Here is an 18,759-nt window from a genome sequence, read left to right as displayed (position 1 = left end):
TCCCCCTGTGGGTGGCCAGCTACGCAGGAGCCCATCTGTGAGGCAGGCGCCTTATTGTGTGGGATCTTCCTGTTTTTGCAGCATGAAACAACTGCCGAAGCCATTAAAGTCACAATGACTTTATTAGGGACTGAATTTTGACTCATATTTTACACTTTGTTAGTCACAACTTAATAAGAATTCCCAGGCAGCAGGCAAGTGAAGGGGCTGAAAATCTCTCCTCAGAATGTTAGTAGTGACAGGATGAAGTTTAAACCGTGGTGGCACAATTTAGTGAGAGATGAAATAAAGAGGCTTGTCTCTTAATTCTCACACTAATTAGTTGTGTGATCTTGGGTAAAATGAATAAACCTATGGGGCTCGGGATGTTTTAGCTGTGGGCACAGTTTCTTTAGTTGTAAAATGGCTGATTTCTAAGGTTCCTCCTGATTTCAAAACACTGCCTCTTCCCTACCACTAATTTTACTTGGGAAGAAATGAAGACTCAGAGAAGTGAAGGATTCTAATTCTTAAGCACCTACCACTTTTCTTTGCAGAATCTGACTTAAACTAAAAACAGTGATACAGAGTATTTTCTTTAAAACCCTTTATCAAATTCACAACTTGCACAATTCTTAACATTTCAGATTATCTGACATTGTGAATCTCATTTCTTGTCTGCTTTTTGTCTTTCCCTATCTGTTTATCATCTTTTTGAAATATGATGTCCAGTTTCTTTAATGTGTATTTGTTTCATTCAAAAGGCAAATGAAATTGAATTGAGTGGGTTGGTCACAGGGTTACGGAAGGAATAACATGCCATTTTCTATCAATATCTCCTAAACTAGAAACTATAGTTCCAGCATCCTAGCAAACAAGTTCTGCTGTATAAACAACTGGAGTGAACCCCTGGTACACCGGGGAATACAGTTACATCATTCTACCTGTCTACATGCCAAATCAGAGAGAAACTTATTTAAATGAATTGAGTGATTCTCTTTATAACCACCCAATAATGCAGTAATTCCCAATAAATATGTAATCAAGAGGAAGCCTGAAGATCTACCATAATTCTGCAGCAAAACATTGGCGTTTGTGATGAAGCTAAAATCAAATGTATTCTACTTGCTGGTTAGATGTCAAGTATCTGCTCAAGTGACATTTTAAAAGTCAAAGTAGGGACACTTCACCTTGAATTTATATATAACTGCTCTTCAACTTGAGACTAAATTTTGAACAGTTTTCAAAATTATTAGGTATTTCTTCCTACCTATTTATCTATCGTCTTTGTAGCTGTCTTCTTTTTTTTTTTAGAATTTCTGAAAACTTTTCAAGAGAAGATATGGCATACATTACTGGGGCACTAAAAAATCTGACCTCTCCTAACTCAATTTAGAAAAATTTAGAAAAATTTCTCATGATCTAATATTCTCCTAACTCTGAAAATTGCTGCAATGACACAACTAAATAGATAAAGACACTCTATTTACACCCAGACTTATATTTTCACTATGCATTTTTAACTATATATATGTACACACACACTCACATACTATATATATAACATATATACATATATAGATATATGATATACATGTTATGCATATAAATATATGTAGATTATGTATATACTTCCACATATGTAGGCTTGCCAGATTTAGTAAATAAAAATTCAAGACACCCAGTTCAATTTAAATTTCTGATAAACAACAAATGTTTCTTTTTAGTCCAAGTATGTCCCAAATATCCCTTAAAGAGACTGGATTTTAAAGTCATACAACCATAATATGTCAGGTTTAGAGTTACCGTATATTTTTAGAGAATTTAAACTTTTCAAGCTTGTTCTTCTTGACAGAGGTCTTTCCTTCTGGTGAGAAATACTACTTCAACTGTTAGTGGAGCTTCATAATTTCATTTTATGTACTTGACCCTCCCTTTTAATCTGGATCTTAATAGATATAGGAAAAAAAATGTACTTTGGCAGATTTAGGGTGCTGGCCTGACAATTAAATAGAACAGAGGCCTTTTTTTCAACAGCTGACCAAAATCAGATCAGTAACTTAGAAAAATCAAATATTCAAAGTACACTAGTTACCCTTTAATTTTTCCATTAAGCCTTCCACAACTGTTTCTGTGCATAATGGCTAGTATTAAACCTCTATTTTAAAGCCAGTTCTAAGGCCATGGGAGATTAATGTAATTCCAAAGCAGAGGACTAAGGTTTCTTTTGAATTATTTCATAGCCAGAAGTTCTACAACTTGTTAGATTTTTAAAATTAGAAGTCTTAACAATGGATTGGGCCCACAAACCATCTGATTTATGTCCTCTACTGACTAGTGGAAAATGAGACCTGTGCTTCAACACCATCACATCTGACTTGAAAGCAGTGACAGAACAGAGAAATTACCCCCCAGACATTATACTTTCTTTTCACAACTCCATAAGCATTGGTCATGATTCTCCTTAAGAACTGATTTTCAATTTTATTCTATAACATCTCCTGGGTTGTTTAAAATCCTGCACTAAGTAGTACCTCATTAAAATTTCCAGTATTTCTGTAGCCACAAAAATCTACCATAGCTTGTTTTGAGATTACTACTCTCCTCTTATATACATATCACATGGCATGTATTGTGTTTAATATTAATTATATTGATTTCAGCTAGCAACTTTCACATACCCCTTGAGATAAAAGAAAATAGGATGTTTCAAAATCTACCATGGGAATCACTGCTCTGGATTAGCAGCTTCCCAGGGCCAGGACAGCCTGCTAATTTGAAAATCTTTAAGATCAACTCCAGGGACCATCAAATTAATAAAGGAAAACCCTGTTTTACATAGACATATTCTTTCTTCCCTGAAAGCTTACATATTATCTGTTTTCGTATTTTGGTAATCCCTATACTAGAATATGCACTTGCAAATTGAGAAGAATCTGCCACAGGTTTGAACTTTTAACATATTTTTAAACCAAAAGTATGAGAATAGCAGTCTTAAGTCATTTTATCCTTTAAGAAAAGATTAGTGATATCTGTTTTGCATTTTATTTTTCTTATTATTAGATACCATAATTTAGAGGAGATGGATGATGGCTACTTTGCACAGCAGTGCACCTCAAGATGTATAAGTCTGTTGAGTTCATGCACCTCAAGATGTATAAGTCTGTTGAGTTCCTGGAAGGTGTATAAAAGCAGTTTCAGTCAGATGCGTAGATCTTATGTGAAGTAGAGGGGGTTCTGGCTAGAGGTCGGTTTTACCAGTGAGATCAAACAGAATAAAGAAGACTTGAACAGCAAACCTAACATCATGCTGCACAACGTAGGATCAGCTGAACACCCAGCTGACGCTGGAAATGAGACCCTGTGCTCCAACGCTCTGAGAAACTCAGCAGGTTGTTGGCTCTCTCGGAGACGAAGTGTTTTTCATCGTTAAAGTGGGAGGGTTAAAAATAATATAAGTAAAGTGGTTGGCATGCTGTCTGAGACCTTTGTAGGACTTGTACTTTATTCCACAGGATTTGTACTTAAAGCTGAATTTTGTCTCTGAATTTCCAAAGAATTTGAGCTCATGGTGCTTCCTTCACTTGAGTTAACACTTGGGTGGGGTTTTCGGTTGGCTCTTCATCACTTAAACTCTTTTCTCCTCATTGTTGACAACAGCTTGTATAATTAGCTCAAGGATTTGCACAGCCTGTTGCTGCAGGTGTGATGTAGTGCCTTGTCACACTGATTACGTGACACATGAGTTACTCATAAAAGTTCTGATTTGATTGTTGACATTTAGATTATTCACCCGTCTGAGGAGGGTAAACCAGAATTGCCAGAAACATAGAAGCCCATCAACTGAAACCATAACTCAAAATGCCTTTGCCATTAAAGCCAGACCATTAAAAAAAATAAAAAGCCTATTTGGAAGTGTCCAGCTGTTGCTAACTCTAGCCATTCATGATTTCATAACTTAGGCAATTTCCTCAAGTTAAGAGATTTTAGAACTCTTCATGCACTGACCAGAAGCCATGAATGGCCACAGACTGCCTGACATAAGGCTAACTGCACCAAATAGGCAATTTTGCTCAGATTTCCACAGTTGAGGTCAATCCAGTACCATGTCTGAATATATGGCTGGGGTAAAAGGGAAAGAGTATCATCAATATGTCTAGAATGAAAAATATAACCAAACAATGGCAGAATGACTAAGCTATGCTCCAGACACAACAGACATGGAGAGTGGCTGAGTTTCACAAACAACATGTGCTCATAAATATGCTCCCAATTGAGTATGCAGGTATTGTTAGTCTCTGAAGGCCTTAAATTCTTGTCCACAGGATGCAGACTTCTCAAGAGAAAAGTATGCTAAATACCCCAAAGCCAAACCAATTGACAACAAAATACACTTTACATTTCTGCTCACAAGGAGAAAGCATTTGATCCTGATAACTTTGTTCTCTGTTATCCGACTCTGAACTTGGGAGAAGGCTCAGGAGCAAGCTTTTGCTGCTGCTGAGTATATTTAGAAAAGTCACTGTGAACCACATGGGGGTTTCTCATTCAACCTAATAATTAGAAAAACTGGAATCAGCCATGGCAAGCCCCTACATGTAGCATGGTACAGTGTAACAGGTAACAGGATTCCTGGGTTCTAATGGATTTTCCACTAACAACAGAGTTGGTCCTGGACAAATTAGATAAAGTTTCTGAACTTCACACAGTTGATCCAACAAATTATCTGAATGACTGACTATAAGGGGCCTAGAGCTAGTCTAAGTGCTGGAACTACCATAGCAAGCAAGGTAGGAACAATTCATATTAAATAAAATAACCCTTCATTTAATGCTCTGTCCTGGTACCACAGGAAACTTAGAATAAGCTTTAAGTGAAGAAACAGGCCTTAAAAATCCCAGCACTGCCCCATAAGTATGGTTCCTCAGGCAGAATTAGAGCTCTCTGAGAAATCACACTCCTGGATCACATAGCTAGCTTTGAAAAGATTTGACCAGAAAAGAAAAATCTTTCATGAATTCTTCCTTATGAATACCTCCTCCTCCTTTATAATCATTATGAAAATATGAACTCATATTTTACACATTTTAATCCAATATAGTTATCTTACTTGAAAAAAACCCCTCCATTCCTGTCCAGGGGTTTGTGTTTTGTTTATTTTTAATGAGGCTCTCTTATTTTAGGATTTACTAGGGGCTCTGAAGGGTCTTTCTTTTTTTTCTTTTGGTAGCATTAATCTACAATTACATGAGTGTGAAGGGTCTTTCTTGAAGAGCAATATATGACCTTTCTTAGTTTGGAAATTTTACAACACCAGACATATAATATAGCAGTAGTCTTATATTAATTCCTGAGACATACAAAAGAAGAATATTAGCAAAAACAAATTTAATGAGGACAATCAAAATAAAATGAATTCTCTGAAATTAAATTATGCTAATTTAAAATGTTTAAAAAATAATACTGGTAAGTATTGATGAGATATTATCAGGGAAGATTCCATGAGATGGGTAAGAAAGATGCAAATAAATTTGGCAATTAGATTGTACTAAACTATAGCAGGAAAAAATTCAGTGGCAGCTCACCCTGTCAAGAACACGAAAAGCATACTGAACTTGACTAAGAAAAACATACCAGTTGTAACAATAAACACACTATATCTAGATTATTCTGACTCAATTACAGATGGAGCCAGCAGTAGCAATCACAATGGACGGGAGCTGAGGCAGGGAGGGCATTGTGCCCTTTCAGCTTGGTAGATGGGTAGCATCTGGCTGGTAAAATTGACATGTCTGGACTATGAATGGGATATCCAGAGCAGGAATTGAAGTCCATTTCATTAGTGACCCATCAGAAGGTCCCTAGCTTCTCATGATCAAGTGGACATGTAAAAGTACACTAAAGATTCATATTAACATTGGATAATCTAAGCATGGTCTATGAATTTAATTTTTTTGAAAGTCCTAAAAAATTACTATCTCTAGTATGCTGTTCTACCAGTGAAGTCATTACCTGTCCTAGCATTGGTCAAAAGAAGGATAATCTATCAAAAGTCCCCAGGTCAACACATCTCTTAACACATTTCTTAAATGACCAAATCAAGTAGAATTGCAGAAAGCTATTTAAAATAAACCCCAAATCGACTGTCAATAACTAAAGAAGCCTCCATTTGTTTTCATCTCTCTCCTGACAGTTAAACACAAATAGAACTATGCCTATTTGATACTTTTTAGTCTTAACTACTGTAAGCAAATACGGAGTCTCAAAAAATGATAACGTAATTTCAGGCCTCAAAGGTTTGCAATCAGGTGCACACATAAATAAACCTCAGATAACTAAAATGTTAAGATGATATTAACCAATAAGATAGGTAAACAATGCTTTATGAAAATCTGATCAGTCAGATCAACTAAGGTAGAGTTTTCAAGAAAAAAGTCAAGATATCTGGAGTACCAGGGGTAGCTTCGTGTACAGGACTAGATGACATATTTGAGCCAAAGGTGAGTTTTTTAGGTGATGGAATACAAAGAGGGGTACAGGCCTATATATACTTCTTCACTATCAAGTTATCATAAAACTCTTAAAATCTTAAGCCTTGTTTTCAAATAGGTTTCTGACATCAGGGAAAGAGAGGAAGGTGAAGTCCACTGTTTCAATCTATGGGTGCAGTTTTAATTTTAGTCTGTTGTTTTCAACTCTGTTAGTTCTTTTCTTATACTTAAATGATTATTGTAGCTTTTAAATGATGTTCCCTCCATTGGAATCTCCTTTTACATATTTTTGTTTTTTAATTTCAAGTATCTTATTTTAATAACCAAAATACTAAGCTTTCTTACCCACCCAGAATAAGGAATTTTCATTTCCTGTATTATATCCCATGAAATTTTCTTACTTTGTCCTACTTAGTAAGTAATGATTAGAAATGGGTAAACACCAAAAGAGCTAAAGTAAGACTGTTGAGCATACTTCAGGCATAGAGTAACTTTCCTTAATAAACATTATGACTGAGATCAATTCTCCCTGAGTCATTTTTCCTTTATTTTCCACTCATCTCCTAATTTTAAATAATTAGACTAATAGTTCAGAATCCATCAGTATGAATTCATGGCAGAATATTTGCAAAATCTGCTTAACTCAGATGTCTACAAATACTAAAACTCATCTTGAGCTACCTAAACAGATAAAAATGTGTCTCTGCTGTAAAGGAGGTTCATTTGATTTAAAATGTTTACAAAGCATTAGTTACATTGATGTCATTTCTAAATATGTAGCAGCCAGTAATGTTGAAACTTACACAACTAAGATGTCGGTAAAACAACTCAAGAATCTAGAAATCATATTTGAGTTGTGAGAGCTTTGCATAATCTGGGTCACTGGTTAGAAACCTTCTGGGGTGCAGAGAGAGGGTCAAATCAAGATGATCAACCATCTTGATTTCAATTTCCTAAACTAAGAGCTCTAAGTAGCAGAGAATCCAAGGGTTGGCTATTTTTTCGCCAACTGGTAAAACTCTCCAATTTATCACCTTCAGTTTCAGAGAGAGGAAAGGAAGGAATAAAAAGAAGTTGAGAGCAGTTTTCCTAATCACAGGGTTTTGTACCACTTAAACTTTGGCATTGGGATTAGGGGAAAAGCAAAGAAGAATTAACAGCCTTAAAAATGTTCATGCCCTTTAATCCATTAATTCCAAGTGTGGGAATCTAACCTAAGAAAAGAAACAGAGACAGGACAAAGTTATACGGCAAGTAGTTAACAGAAGGAAACACAGGACTGATGAGCAGAATGACTTTCGGCTTTTAAACTCTACTCCAGAAAGAGAAAAAGATTATCAGGCACCTCCCAAAACAGAAACAAAAGAAACAGGAGTTTTACTGTCTTCTTCATTTCTAAATAATTTAACAGTCCTTTCTTTGTGGAAACACTTGGCTACTTTAAAGTAAATCAAACAAAGGAAGTTACAGTAAAATATCCAAGAGACTAAACAGTTTGGCACCAGTTGAGGGAAACATCACGTACTAACGGGCAAAACAGAGGGAGGTTGGCAGGTCCCTGAAAAATGCCCAAGTAGAGGGATGTGTGGGGACACACATCAGCAACTGGCACAGTGCCTTCAAGAGTGTGAAATGTATTCACTGTTGCCCAAGTTTGCCCAGGCATCATTGGTTTGTTAAGTGCTGGCTTCCAGATAGCTGAGCTTTCTGAACTTGCTGAATACACTTTTACTTAGAAGGCAAATTTTTAGAAAAGCACAAGCGTAAGCTCCACCCTTGGCTTTTCTTTCACAGATAACAATGGCATAGATTTCGGGAGATGTTTAGATTGGGACATATTCTAAAAGAAAACAAAAAGATAAGAAAAAATTTATAAAAAATGTCAAAAAATTTTATTCTATTACTATGTTGTAATTCTATTTTTCAAAACTAGTGTTATAGATTTATACTGGATACTCTAAATATAATTGACTGATTTTCTTTTTCACATAGAAAGGTTTCCTCTTATAATGATTTTTTATCAGATCTTGAGAACATAATTCTCTTATCAGCCAGCCAGAAACCCAGAAGTCAAAGGTAATTAATGTTCCCTCACTTCATTCCTGCTTGCCTTTTAGAGGTTTGTTCAGTTGGAGACCTTAAAAGGAGTTAGGAGAAAGTTTGGGCTAAATGGATTAGCATTCAGTAAAGAAAGTGGCTCTGTAAATATCAATGCAGAAACACTTAAATGAAACAAAATAGATTGCAAATTAAATTTATTACAAAGCACTAAAAAACTTGCAAAATCTTTGGTGAAATTTTGACAACACTAAAACTTGGAATACTGAATTAGACTCAATAATATAACTGTGTTTTGTCATAGAGTAACTGAAATAATGCTAACTAAGGAATAACCAGCTTAATCTTCTCTTTAATTTTTGTTTGAAGACAAAGTCCAAGGAAAACAGTCTATATGGAACTTCTAGGAAATTTCCCTATATTAATTATTACTACTGAACCATTGTTCTCTTATTTTATGGTCACATTGCATGCACTGGAAAGAATGTAGTATATGATGAAATTGTCCTAACATTTAAAAGATAATAAAGTAACAAAAAAAAAAGAACAACCTTTCTCCATTTGCTTTTTATTTTGAGGGGTGGTTAAGTAGGGAATTTGGGGATAGGCTAAGGTCTTTTAAACAAAACTATATTGTCTTATCTTAGGCAATGTTAGAGAATCTGAGGGAACAAATAGATCTTGAATTTAGCAAATTGGTCTACATAGGCAGTGGATTCATTTAATATTGTTATTTGTTTATTTATGAGTGCTTTACAATCATTTGTCTAGAGGTCCAGAATATGGTACCTGCAAATTAGGATTCTAAACTAGACCCAACCAATGATGGTCGGAGTTAGAATAAGACCTTCCATTGATGGAAACCATGGCAAAATTCCCTTATAAGAGTTATTAAATACCTCTATAATTCTATATTTATCTCTCCTATTGGGATCATTGATGGTGAGTCAGAGGGCCTTCAATGTGAATCCTGGCTCTCTTTTTATTTTAATTTATTTCAACTCTCTAAGCTTTGTTTTACTCATCTGTAAAACAGAGGTAATAATAGTACCTATTTCAAATGGCTGTTGTATTAATGACAGAATGGAGGTGAGGAGCTTAGCACAATGTCTGCATAGTATACACCTAGAAAAGCTGTTTATTGTTTACTATTATTGTTCTACCAATAAATGCAAGAGCTGAAGGAAATCATCGAGATAGTCTGCTCCAACTCTTTTGCTTTGTATATAAGAAAAGGCAAAGATTCAAAATGATTTAACTATTTAAGATAATACACTTAAATAGAGGCAGAGCTAGAATTCAAGCTCAAGGCTTATTCCCAGGCTCTCTGTACTTTGCTGCCCACACTTCTATATAAATCTGAGCAGTAAAGAAAGAAGAATTGGATCAGAAAAATTTATGTGTACCCCACCTGTGTAGTACTGATTTTCATTCTATTCTGCCCTCTAGTTTAGGGTCACCTCTAACATTTGTGGGGACACATACCATATGTCCAAATACGTTAATGATACAAATTGAGCTATCTTAACACTCATATCTTGACAGATATCCCTTCCCAACAGCTTGGAAGGCCAGACTGAATTTAGAATTCTTAAACTCCTAGGCTATGGAGTGCAGGGGTATCCAGTCACTGCACCGCACCTGCCCCATTATTTCCCAGGCCCTACCACCCCCAGGGCCTGGACCATTGTGTACCATGTGCCATAGGCGGCAGTTCAAGCTCCTCCACATAAACTTCCGAAGCTGACATGCTGCCTCTTGGCTACCCCTTGGGCTTAAGGGTGTGCACTCCTCCAGCAAACCTAGGAAGGAGGCCTGAACAGGCCCTGAAAGTGAGTGTGAAGCCATCTGGACAGAGAACGCAGGGGACCAGTGGGGGCAGTGTGGTCTGGAAGGGGAATCCCAGCAGCCCCTCAGGCCAGCGGACCGCTTCCCTCCTGGAGCAGGGTGCACCCAGAGCAGACCAGGCTAGGGCTGTCCTAAAGCACAGGGTCCGGGAAAAGGATTCCTCTGGCCCTCAGGGTGGCGCTGCTCTTGATGATATCAGTTAATTCTGGGCAGAAGTGGAATGAATCCCTTTCAATAGTTGGTTACCCACCTATCACCATCCTGACAGAGCTCTGAGACATATCTGTTAGCCAGTAAATCTCTTTCCTCTCAGTTCTGCTGGATCCCACACCTGCCATACTTATTGATTATTCCATTAGAAAATGATTTCACCCAGCTTTACAGCAACAGCCCATCCTGATCACATTTCAGCATCGCACAGCTTAGATCCCAGCAGCCCCCCGGGGCTGGTGGGAATGTATGCCTTTATTCCCTCCTACCGAAGCACACGGGCAATGAGTTGCCTTTACATTCAGTGCTCCAGTACAGCCACACCTCAAGAGCAGGAAAAATAAACCTGAGTGGCCAGGAGCAGTCACTTCCCCGGTGAGGCCTTCAGAGGAAAAGGACCAGCTATCTCCCATTCCTATCTGATGCATTTCCTCCGTAAATGTTTACTGAAGTGTTAGGTCCTGATGCTTTATTCTGAACAGAATACTGATATTATTGAGGACTTCATTTTTCAACACTAGAACACCCATGTTCACTGATAGGGCCCTAACATTTTGCAGCACATAAATAGCCACAGGGCAAAGCTAGTCACAAAAGAAAAGCACAGTAGAGGGTGTTTGAGGGGGAGTCCAGACAGGACCCAGTTGCTTGAACATAGCTCTTTACTGAATACAAGAGCATGTTCATCTTCTGAAAACATTCAATATGTTGCGCACAAATGACCCCACTGGCATTTTTCTCCAGAAAATTTTAGGCCTGGGACTTTTTCATAGTAAAAGCTCCGCCTTCCTCGTCAGTCACAACTCCACCTCCCTGGGATTGTTCTGCGTTGGTCCTCCCTCGGCCACTGTTGCTGCAACTCTGTGCTTTACTGACTGTGTCTGTCAGGAAGGAGACAGGAAATTCTAGTCACCCTGACAGCAGCTGCCCCATTCCTCCTGTCCTCCTCCAGTGACGTTGGTTGGCTTTGGTGACAAGAGGTCAGGAACTGAGCCACAGTGAAGGTCAGGAAGATAGGTCAGTGTTGATGCCCTTGTTGGGCCGGGGATCCTGCTGAGGCTATTTGCTTTCTTCCTTTCTATCCTGTTTCTCTTTCCGTTCCTCTTTTTGTAATGCAGACCCAAAGCATCCTGTTTTCAAAACATCTGACTGTTTGCCACTGAGGAACTCATGCTCTGAGGCATTTCACATTTCACTGAAGTGTAAGACAATTCTTCTAATTCAGGAGGCGATAAAAGTTGAAACAAAAATTAATGAGCAAATCTAAGAAGCCAATCTGTTGTTAGAGAAAACAGCTCTAATACGTCTAACTGAACTTGGGCAGCTGGCAGAAGGCTCACTAGACATCCTTTTCATCTTGAAAAATAATGTCATTGCTTCATAAAACTCCTGCTTCATTTATTCCATCTTGTAATTTGGGAAGGGGAGGGAATAATCTACAATATTAACCCACGTGGCTGCATCTTTCTCTACAATTTTGGAATTCCATTTGACCTGTAGTCAGCATGAAAGAATGAGGGAAATTTAGGCCAAGGAGAAAAGTGTATTTTTAAAAGTCACAGAAACTGTTCCTTATCTAACCCTGGGAAGCACACTTTGGAAAGCCAGTTACAAACTTTGAGTTACGGTTTTCTTCAAAATGGATAATGGTTAAGAAAAAAACAACAGACAAGCACACTACCCTATGCAGAAGAAATCCATATGAAAGACTGCTTGCTTTTCCTCCACTAGACACAGACAGCCTTCGACCATTTGCATGTAGACTGGCACCTGTGTAATTCTCAAACAGCACCTAAGCCAAACACTGATACTTCCATCGTCACTCTTAAGTAAATGAAAGCTCAGTGATCACTTAGCTGCTTAGAACCTAAATAAAATTTTTTTATTTTTATTTAGGCAGAGATGTAGTGGATGCTATTAAGTTATCACTGTTGAACTTTTACTACACATCAGTGTCTTAAATGCTCCACACACATTATCTCATTTAATCTTCCCAGCAACCCAGAGGGAGTAGGTAGCACTTTTATTCCTGTCTTACAGATGAGAAAATTAAGTCTTAGAACATTTAAGTAATAAATTGGCCAGGCCTAGTAGCTAGTAAATAACAGACAGGATCTGAGCCATGATCTTTTGCTTCCGAAGTCCATGCTTTTCACACTCTCCATCTATAGTACATCTTCACACTCACTTGCAAGCCCAGAACTCAGAGGTTTGCCATAGTATCTTTGTTCAGTGAGGGTAAGCAAAAGATGACCATATAAGATTATACAGTAATGACAATAATGATGATGATTATACTTTTAAGCAGCAATGTGGATAGAATGCTTAAACAATTTTGACAACATTTAAAATTGAATGAGGAATTTATTTTTACCACAGGTAATTCAGTTCCCCCCAAAACTGATAGAGATCCATGTTTTATTGGTGGCCACAAAAATATTCTCATTATATTGTATTATACATGCAATGGATTAAGCTTTACTTGAGACAATCATCTGGATCATCAAGATTTTGGAGGGGGAAATAAAGGCAGCCAAGGAAAAAGAGAAATCTTTTTAAAAATTGAAATTGACTTCAGCTGTCAGCCAGGCATTATTCATCCCATGGGTCATTGCTTTGCCTTACAACCTTCCCACTATAGATCCAGAAAATAGGTGAAGCTGCATGCCTTCTTCTGAAGCTAAGTGTGTCAGCCTTAAGGTTGAGCCCTTTCTTTAGGGTTAGCTCTATTTAACTTTCATTGCTTCCTGCACACAAACCATAAAGGAGGAGCGGAAGCCTGAAGTGACTGGCATTCTCATCAGGACCTATACAGTCCCTGGTCTCAGAACCTTCTTTACTATTATGCTGAATATGAACAATTTAAAAATAAATCTGCAAGACAGACAGTGTCTAATATCAGCACTCCAGGCATTAACCTGGTTAGAATCTACAATGTATCAACACTCAAAATGGAAAATAATGGCAATTTGCAGTTTCTCAATGAGTATTCTTTTTCTCCTCCTGGAGTTAGATGCTTCCTGTATCTTAGTGACTCCAGAAGACAGTTTTCCTGCTGAAAAACTATGCCTACATATAGGGTCTAAATATTGTAGGGTTATTGATAATCACAAAATGCAGAGAACAGAGAGTATCTGTTAGTACTCCAAACAAGGCCAAAGTAAAATTCTCCTATGAGGAGTCCAACATGGTTTAGAGAAGTTAAGCCTCCTCATTGGGAAGCAGTTAGTTGAAATTTACAGCAGCCTGGAAAAACACAGAATTGAGCCTTCAGAGAAAAGCCAGTAAATAATTGAACCTAGAAACTTTTCTTTTTTTTTTCCAGCTTGAATCTGAGCTAAAATTTGAGAAAGGGCCTTTCTTTTTTCTTTCTCTCTCATTAACCAATAAACAAGAGTAAGAAGTCTCCTCTTCTCTTCCCTCAGGACCTCCTGGGGGTGCAATGCTTCCTCTGTCAGATCCTTTGAGCAGGAGCCAGCAAGCCTCCATAGGAAGGTGATACTTTTAACCCCAGGAAAAGAGAGAGGAGGGACACACATTCACTACTGAACCTCGGGGCTGGAAAGGCATTTGGCAGGTGTGGAGTGAACCTCTTCCCAGCCCCAGAACCGTAAGACAATAAGACCATACCTCAGGCTAGGATGATTGGGGATTCTGAAAATGTGTACTTATGAGGGCACAATGTTAAGGTTTTCCATTAAAATGTGTGTGTGTGTGTGTGTGTAAGATAACATTCTCCAAAGAAAAAACACAAACAAAAAGCAACAACTCTTCACTACATAAATTAGCACTCTAAATCCAGTTGTTAATTAAACAAATGATATAATGAGAGATAATTAAAGCTCTTCAACGCTGAGTTTTGTTTGGGGATTGTAAATAAAACCATTTCTTTGCAGTGTGGGTGGAACTTAATTGCACATGATTCCACTTTGAAAAGCAGCAAACTTAAAAAAAAAACTTTCTCTTTAAGAAACAAAGTATAGTGTTTCTTTTTTTCTTAGGTCATGGCAACATCACAACAGAAATGTTAGAAAATCCCAGAATGTCCTTCTGAGAAAAATTTCAGAATTTATGAAACTTCAGGGCAAAACATTCTCTCCATTGATATACAGAAGTCACATTATTTTCTTGTTAAAATATATATATATATATATATATATATATATATATATATATATATATATATATAAATTTTAAACTGACAGCAATGCAGTATTTTACTCCATGGATTTATCAGCTTTTATCTTCCTGATAATTATTTTTTTAAAGGCATTTTCATTTGAATAGTGATTTGTACACCTTGTAGACAGACACATCTCGCTTCAAACATATTCTGAACTACATTAATAAGAAAGAAGTCTGATGTCTGGGAATGAAAGCCTACTGAGAATCTTAAACTTTTGCTGTAGCATCCAGATACAAGCTAAGTGTGGCACTTGGGGACAGAATCTTCTGAGGCAGATCAACAAGCCTGTTCTCACGGTGGCATCCTCAGGTGCACCTCTGCTGCAGGCAGAGGCCAGAGGAGCTCAAGGGGAGCCGGGAGCTCCCTGCGAGGTCACACTTAAATGAATAAATAAAACGGTCATCTCTTACCTTGTTAGAAGCCATCTCACTGACGGAGCGGTAGGTCTGTATGGTCTCTAGTTGGTCTAAGCACCAGTCCAGTTCCTCCAGCGTTTCCATTGCTAATTTCTGATAAGATTCTTCTGCAAACAAGCACACAGACATGTAGTTAGGCTGGAGTGGCTGCAGGCTGTCCATAGCCGAGTCACCGCTGCCGACGCTGATCCCGGCGCCACTGAAGGTGGCCCCGTGCTCCTTCATTATTTGCGCGCCGACTCCTTCCTTCCAGCTCCTCTACCAGGAGAACAAATCACCGTAGTGCTTTGCCCGGGATGGCTGGTGCCAGTTTTCACCCCCCGCCTGGATGAGGTGTCTGTGAACTACTAACAAACTTCCTCTGAGGAAGAAGGCGGGAACCGTCTCTTATAAGCTCATCTGCATACATGTGTCCTAAAACTCAAGGCAGAAGCAATGAGTTTTCTCAGGCACTCTCTGCCTTAGTCATCCTGGGCTCTTTGGGGCACAGTGATGTCATTTCTGAGTGTTTGCAGTCTAGAGGAGAAGTGAGGAAAGCGTTTTCTCACTTTGCTTTTCTTCTAAACGAAACATGCAATTGAAAATCTGGGAGAGCGAGCTGACAGAGTTACCTTGGAAGGCTAGGCAGTCATTCATTCTGGGGAATGTGTAATGTTGGAGTAACTTTTAATACAGCAAACACTGGCCTGAACAAGTCAGAGAGGTAGGCTATCCCTCACCTATTCTGAATCCCTCCTTTAAGTAGAGGCAAAATAAGGTCTGCCTGATAAGGCTTCAGTCTAAGAAAAACTGTCTGGAGTTTTCTGTGAACACGTTTATTGGCCTGGGAGTATGCAGCTCTTGTTATACTAAACAAAGCTAAAACTTCTCTTCTGCAACAGCCAGGATCACAGGGAAATTCTGAACCGGACTTTCAGGTGGAGCCAAATGTGAACGCTGCAGATTTTCATTTTGATTAAAGCAGGGGCTCTGATTTGTTACTACAGGAATCTAGACTTTCTGGAAATATTTCTCAGTGGTCCATTCAAAGAAAAATTGTTTATAAGATCATATTTTTGTGGGATAATAAAGCTCTTTTTAAGTGTTTACAACATGTCATCCCATACCTGAAAGTTTGAGTCTAAACTAATGCTTTTAGTGACTTACGAACCCTATGTTAATAAACACTGAATAAGTTTTATAAATGCTAGATGAATTAAAGATGCTATAGACAGTTATATAAAGCAGTCAGCCTCTCCTGCATACATGACTAATTTTGAGGGGAACAATATCCACTAACTCTGCCAAGCTTTCTGGAATGCAAGCACACAGTAGGCACTAATAAAATTAAAGATCTTGTACAGAATTCTAATACAAAGAAAAGATTGCACATATTTCTGTCAGATTTCAAATACTTTTTTCCTATGCTTTACAGAAATCCCAGGGAGACCACATGGCTTCTTATTATTATTTGGATAATTTTACATGGGCAGCACTCACACTTGAAACAGAAAAGGGAATAAACAGAAGAGAGGGGTTCCAAGAGACTACAATCACGTGACCACAGATGCCCATTTCAAAGAATAGGTGTTTTGTTTATCCCCCAAATACGCCTACATTTCAGAATAAACAGGGGTAAAAATTCAATATCCTGTATGTCATACTTCAAAGCCACAAAACCACTAGAGGTGACTTCCTCCATATTTTTCACACTCCTCAAAACAGTGCAGAGAAGAATCGCAGTGTTTTTACTAAAACTCACTTCAAGACACACTTGCACAGACCTTCCCTCTTTTTTTTCTTCCTCAATTTTATGATGCTACTTCAAGATGAAGAATCTCATTGACTCTCTCCTATGTTGGAAACACCCCCTTACCTCCTTTATTTTCTTCCAGAAGAGACCTCTTCCAAGAAGCTTTTTCTGAAGTGACAGAACCCTCCCATCCTCATTCCTGGCCTGTCACAAAAGAAAAGTCCAATCACTTCCCAACTATCCAGGCTTTGCTCCCTTGTTGTCTTCCCCGCCACCACCTGTGGTTCTCCGTAACTAAGATGTGACAGGCATTGGGATGGTGGGGGGTAAGCAACTTGCTCAAAGCCTTCTGAATCGGCCAACATGCAAAATTTCTGTAAGATGATATATCACATTTCTCCTTCATGAAGAGGAAAAAGGGGATCCAATTTCCACACCTGACAAAGGAAATACAGCAATTACAGCAGCACAAGCCTGGAGTAGGAGGAGGATTCTTCAATGCTCCACCAATTAAGTGTTACCATTACAGCTCATTCATTGTCGCACATAACAAGCTCACACATTCTCCTTGAGCTGGTTCAGCAGTGAGATATCAGGGACTGGCCAAGGGATGTGACAGGACCTTCACTCCACTGCCCTTTCTTATTCTGGTCCACCACAATAGTTTTTTAAGTGAAAGATATTATGTTTGGAGCATGAGGGGTTGTTCCTTCCTAGATTCTTAAGCCATGGTCAAAACTTCTTTGTGTTCCACTTTAGAGCCTTCTTATCACTGTAACTATGGCAGGAGGCACAGAAGACAGAGTGGGCTCAGAACGGGGGCATCAAACCCCTGTTACTTCTAAATGCAGCCAAAGGAGAGGCCAAGTACAGTTCAGGACCGGCCTCCACATTATAATTTCACAGCTCCAGTGCCTGGCCCAGGGCTTGGTACATAGTGGTCTCTGTAAATCCTCGGAGTAATCAAAACCACAGTGCCTGCCTAGGCTGCCTGAAAATAGAGGTACTTAGAGGCTGAATGGTTTTATCCATAGCACTATGGAAAGAGTACCAGTGCTGGAGTGCGACTCACCCATTTTGGCTTTCTCTACTATCACTTACTATGCAATCCTGGACCTCAATTTCCTACATTTTAAAATAAGGATAAGAATATTTATCTCATAAAGTTACAAAGGAGATAAATGAGTTAAAGTATATGAAGTGCCTGGTATGGTAGCCAGTTTTTACTAGGTGATTAGTACATAGGAGAATAATTATTAATGGCAATCACGGTAACTTGAAGGCCTAGAATTTGAAGGCAGGGGCAGGAGGAACAGGAAGAGAGGTGGAAGAACTGCATATTCAACCAGGGGTTTTCTAATGAGGATCAGCTGCATAATTCAAAGGACAGGTCTCAAAATGAGCATGTAGGACCCTTCATTCAAAAAAAAAAAAACAGGAAAAAGTTAAAGGTAGTAAAATATGAGTTTCCTTTCTTAAAGATTTTCTCTCTTGACCTGCCATAATGGTGCTATTTTTTAAATAAACCTTTTATTTTAAAGTAGTGCTAGATAAACAGAAAAGTTGCTAAGATTATAAAGAGAACATCCCCGTAATTATTATGGTACATTTGTCACAATGAATGAATGGCACGGTGGGTTTACTTACTCTTTAGTATCCTGTTCTCTCAGGCATGGGGATACCATGAGGAGAGCACAGCCCCTCACAGGTCCCAGGACTCAGGGCAACTGTGCAGCCTGCCGTTTGCTGGGTACCCCTGCCTGCCAGCATCCAAACTGCTATGCTGTGGCTCAGCGGGGACAGGCTCTGGGGAAGTCAAGCATCTTTCTTTCCCACAGA

The 18,759-nt window shown here is 38.5% G+C and overlaps 1 protein-coding gene across 3 annotated transcripts in view; it reads right to left on the bottom strand.

The window, feature by feature from the left end:
- The window catches only part of PDE4B (phosphodiesterase 4B), a 549,746-nt gene that overhangs the window by 21,985 nt on the left and 509,002 nt on the right, over positions 1 to 18,759 (bottom strand). For 2 of the 3 annotated variants that reach the window (XM_073234084.1, XM_037024341.2), the window contains one exon: positions 15,183 to 15,295. In XM_073234084.1, the coding sequence (XP_073090185.1) occupies positions 15,183 to 15,295 (113 nt within the window). Of the gene's footprint in view, positions 1 to 15,182; positions 15,296 to 15,799; positions 15,975 to 18,759 lie in introns of those variants that run through there. The other variant, XM_017643660.3, reaches the window with a different exon arrangement.

Source organism: Manis javanica, chromosome 4 (genome assembly GCF_040802235.1).
Source record: "Manis javanica isolate MJ-LG chromosome 4, MJ_LKY, whole genome shotgun sequence".
NCBI lineage: Eukaryota > Metazoa > Chordata > Mammalia > Pholidota > Manidae > Manis > Manis javanica.
Note: the sequence above shows the minus strand (reverse complement) of the source record. Positions and strands in the feature narration are given on the sequence as shown.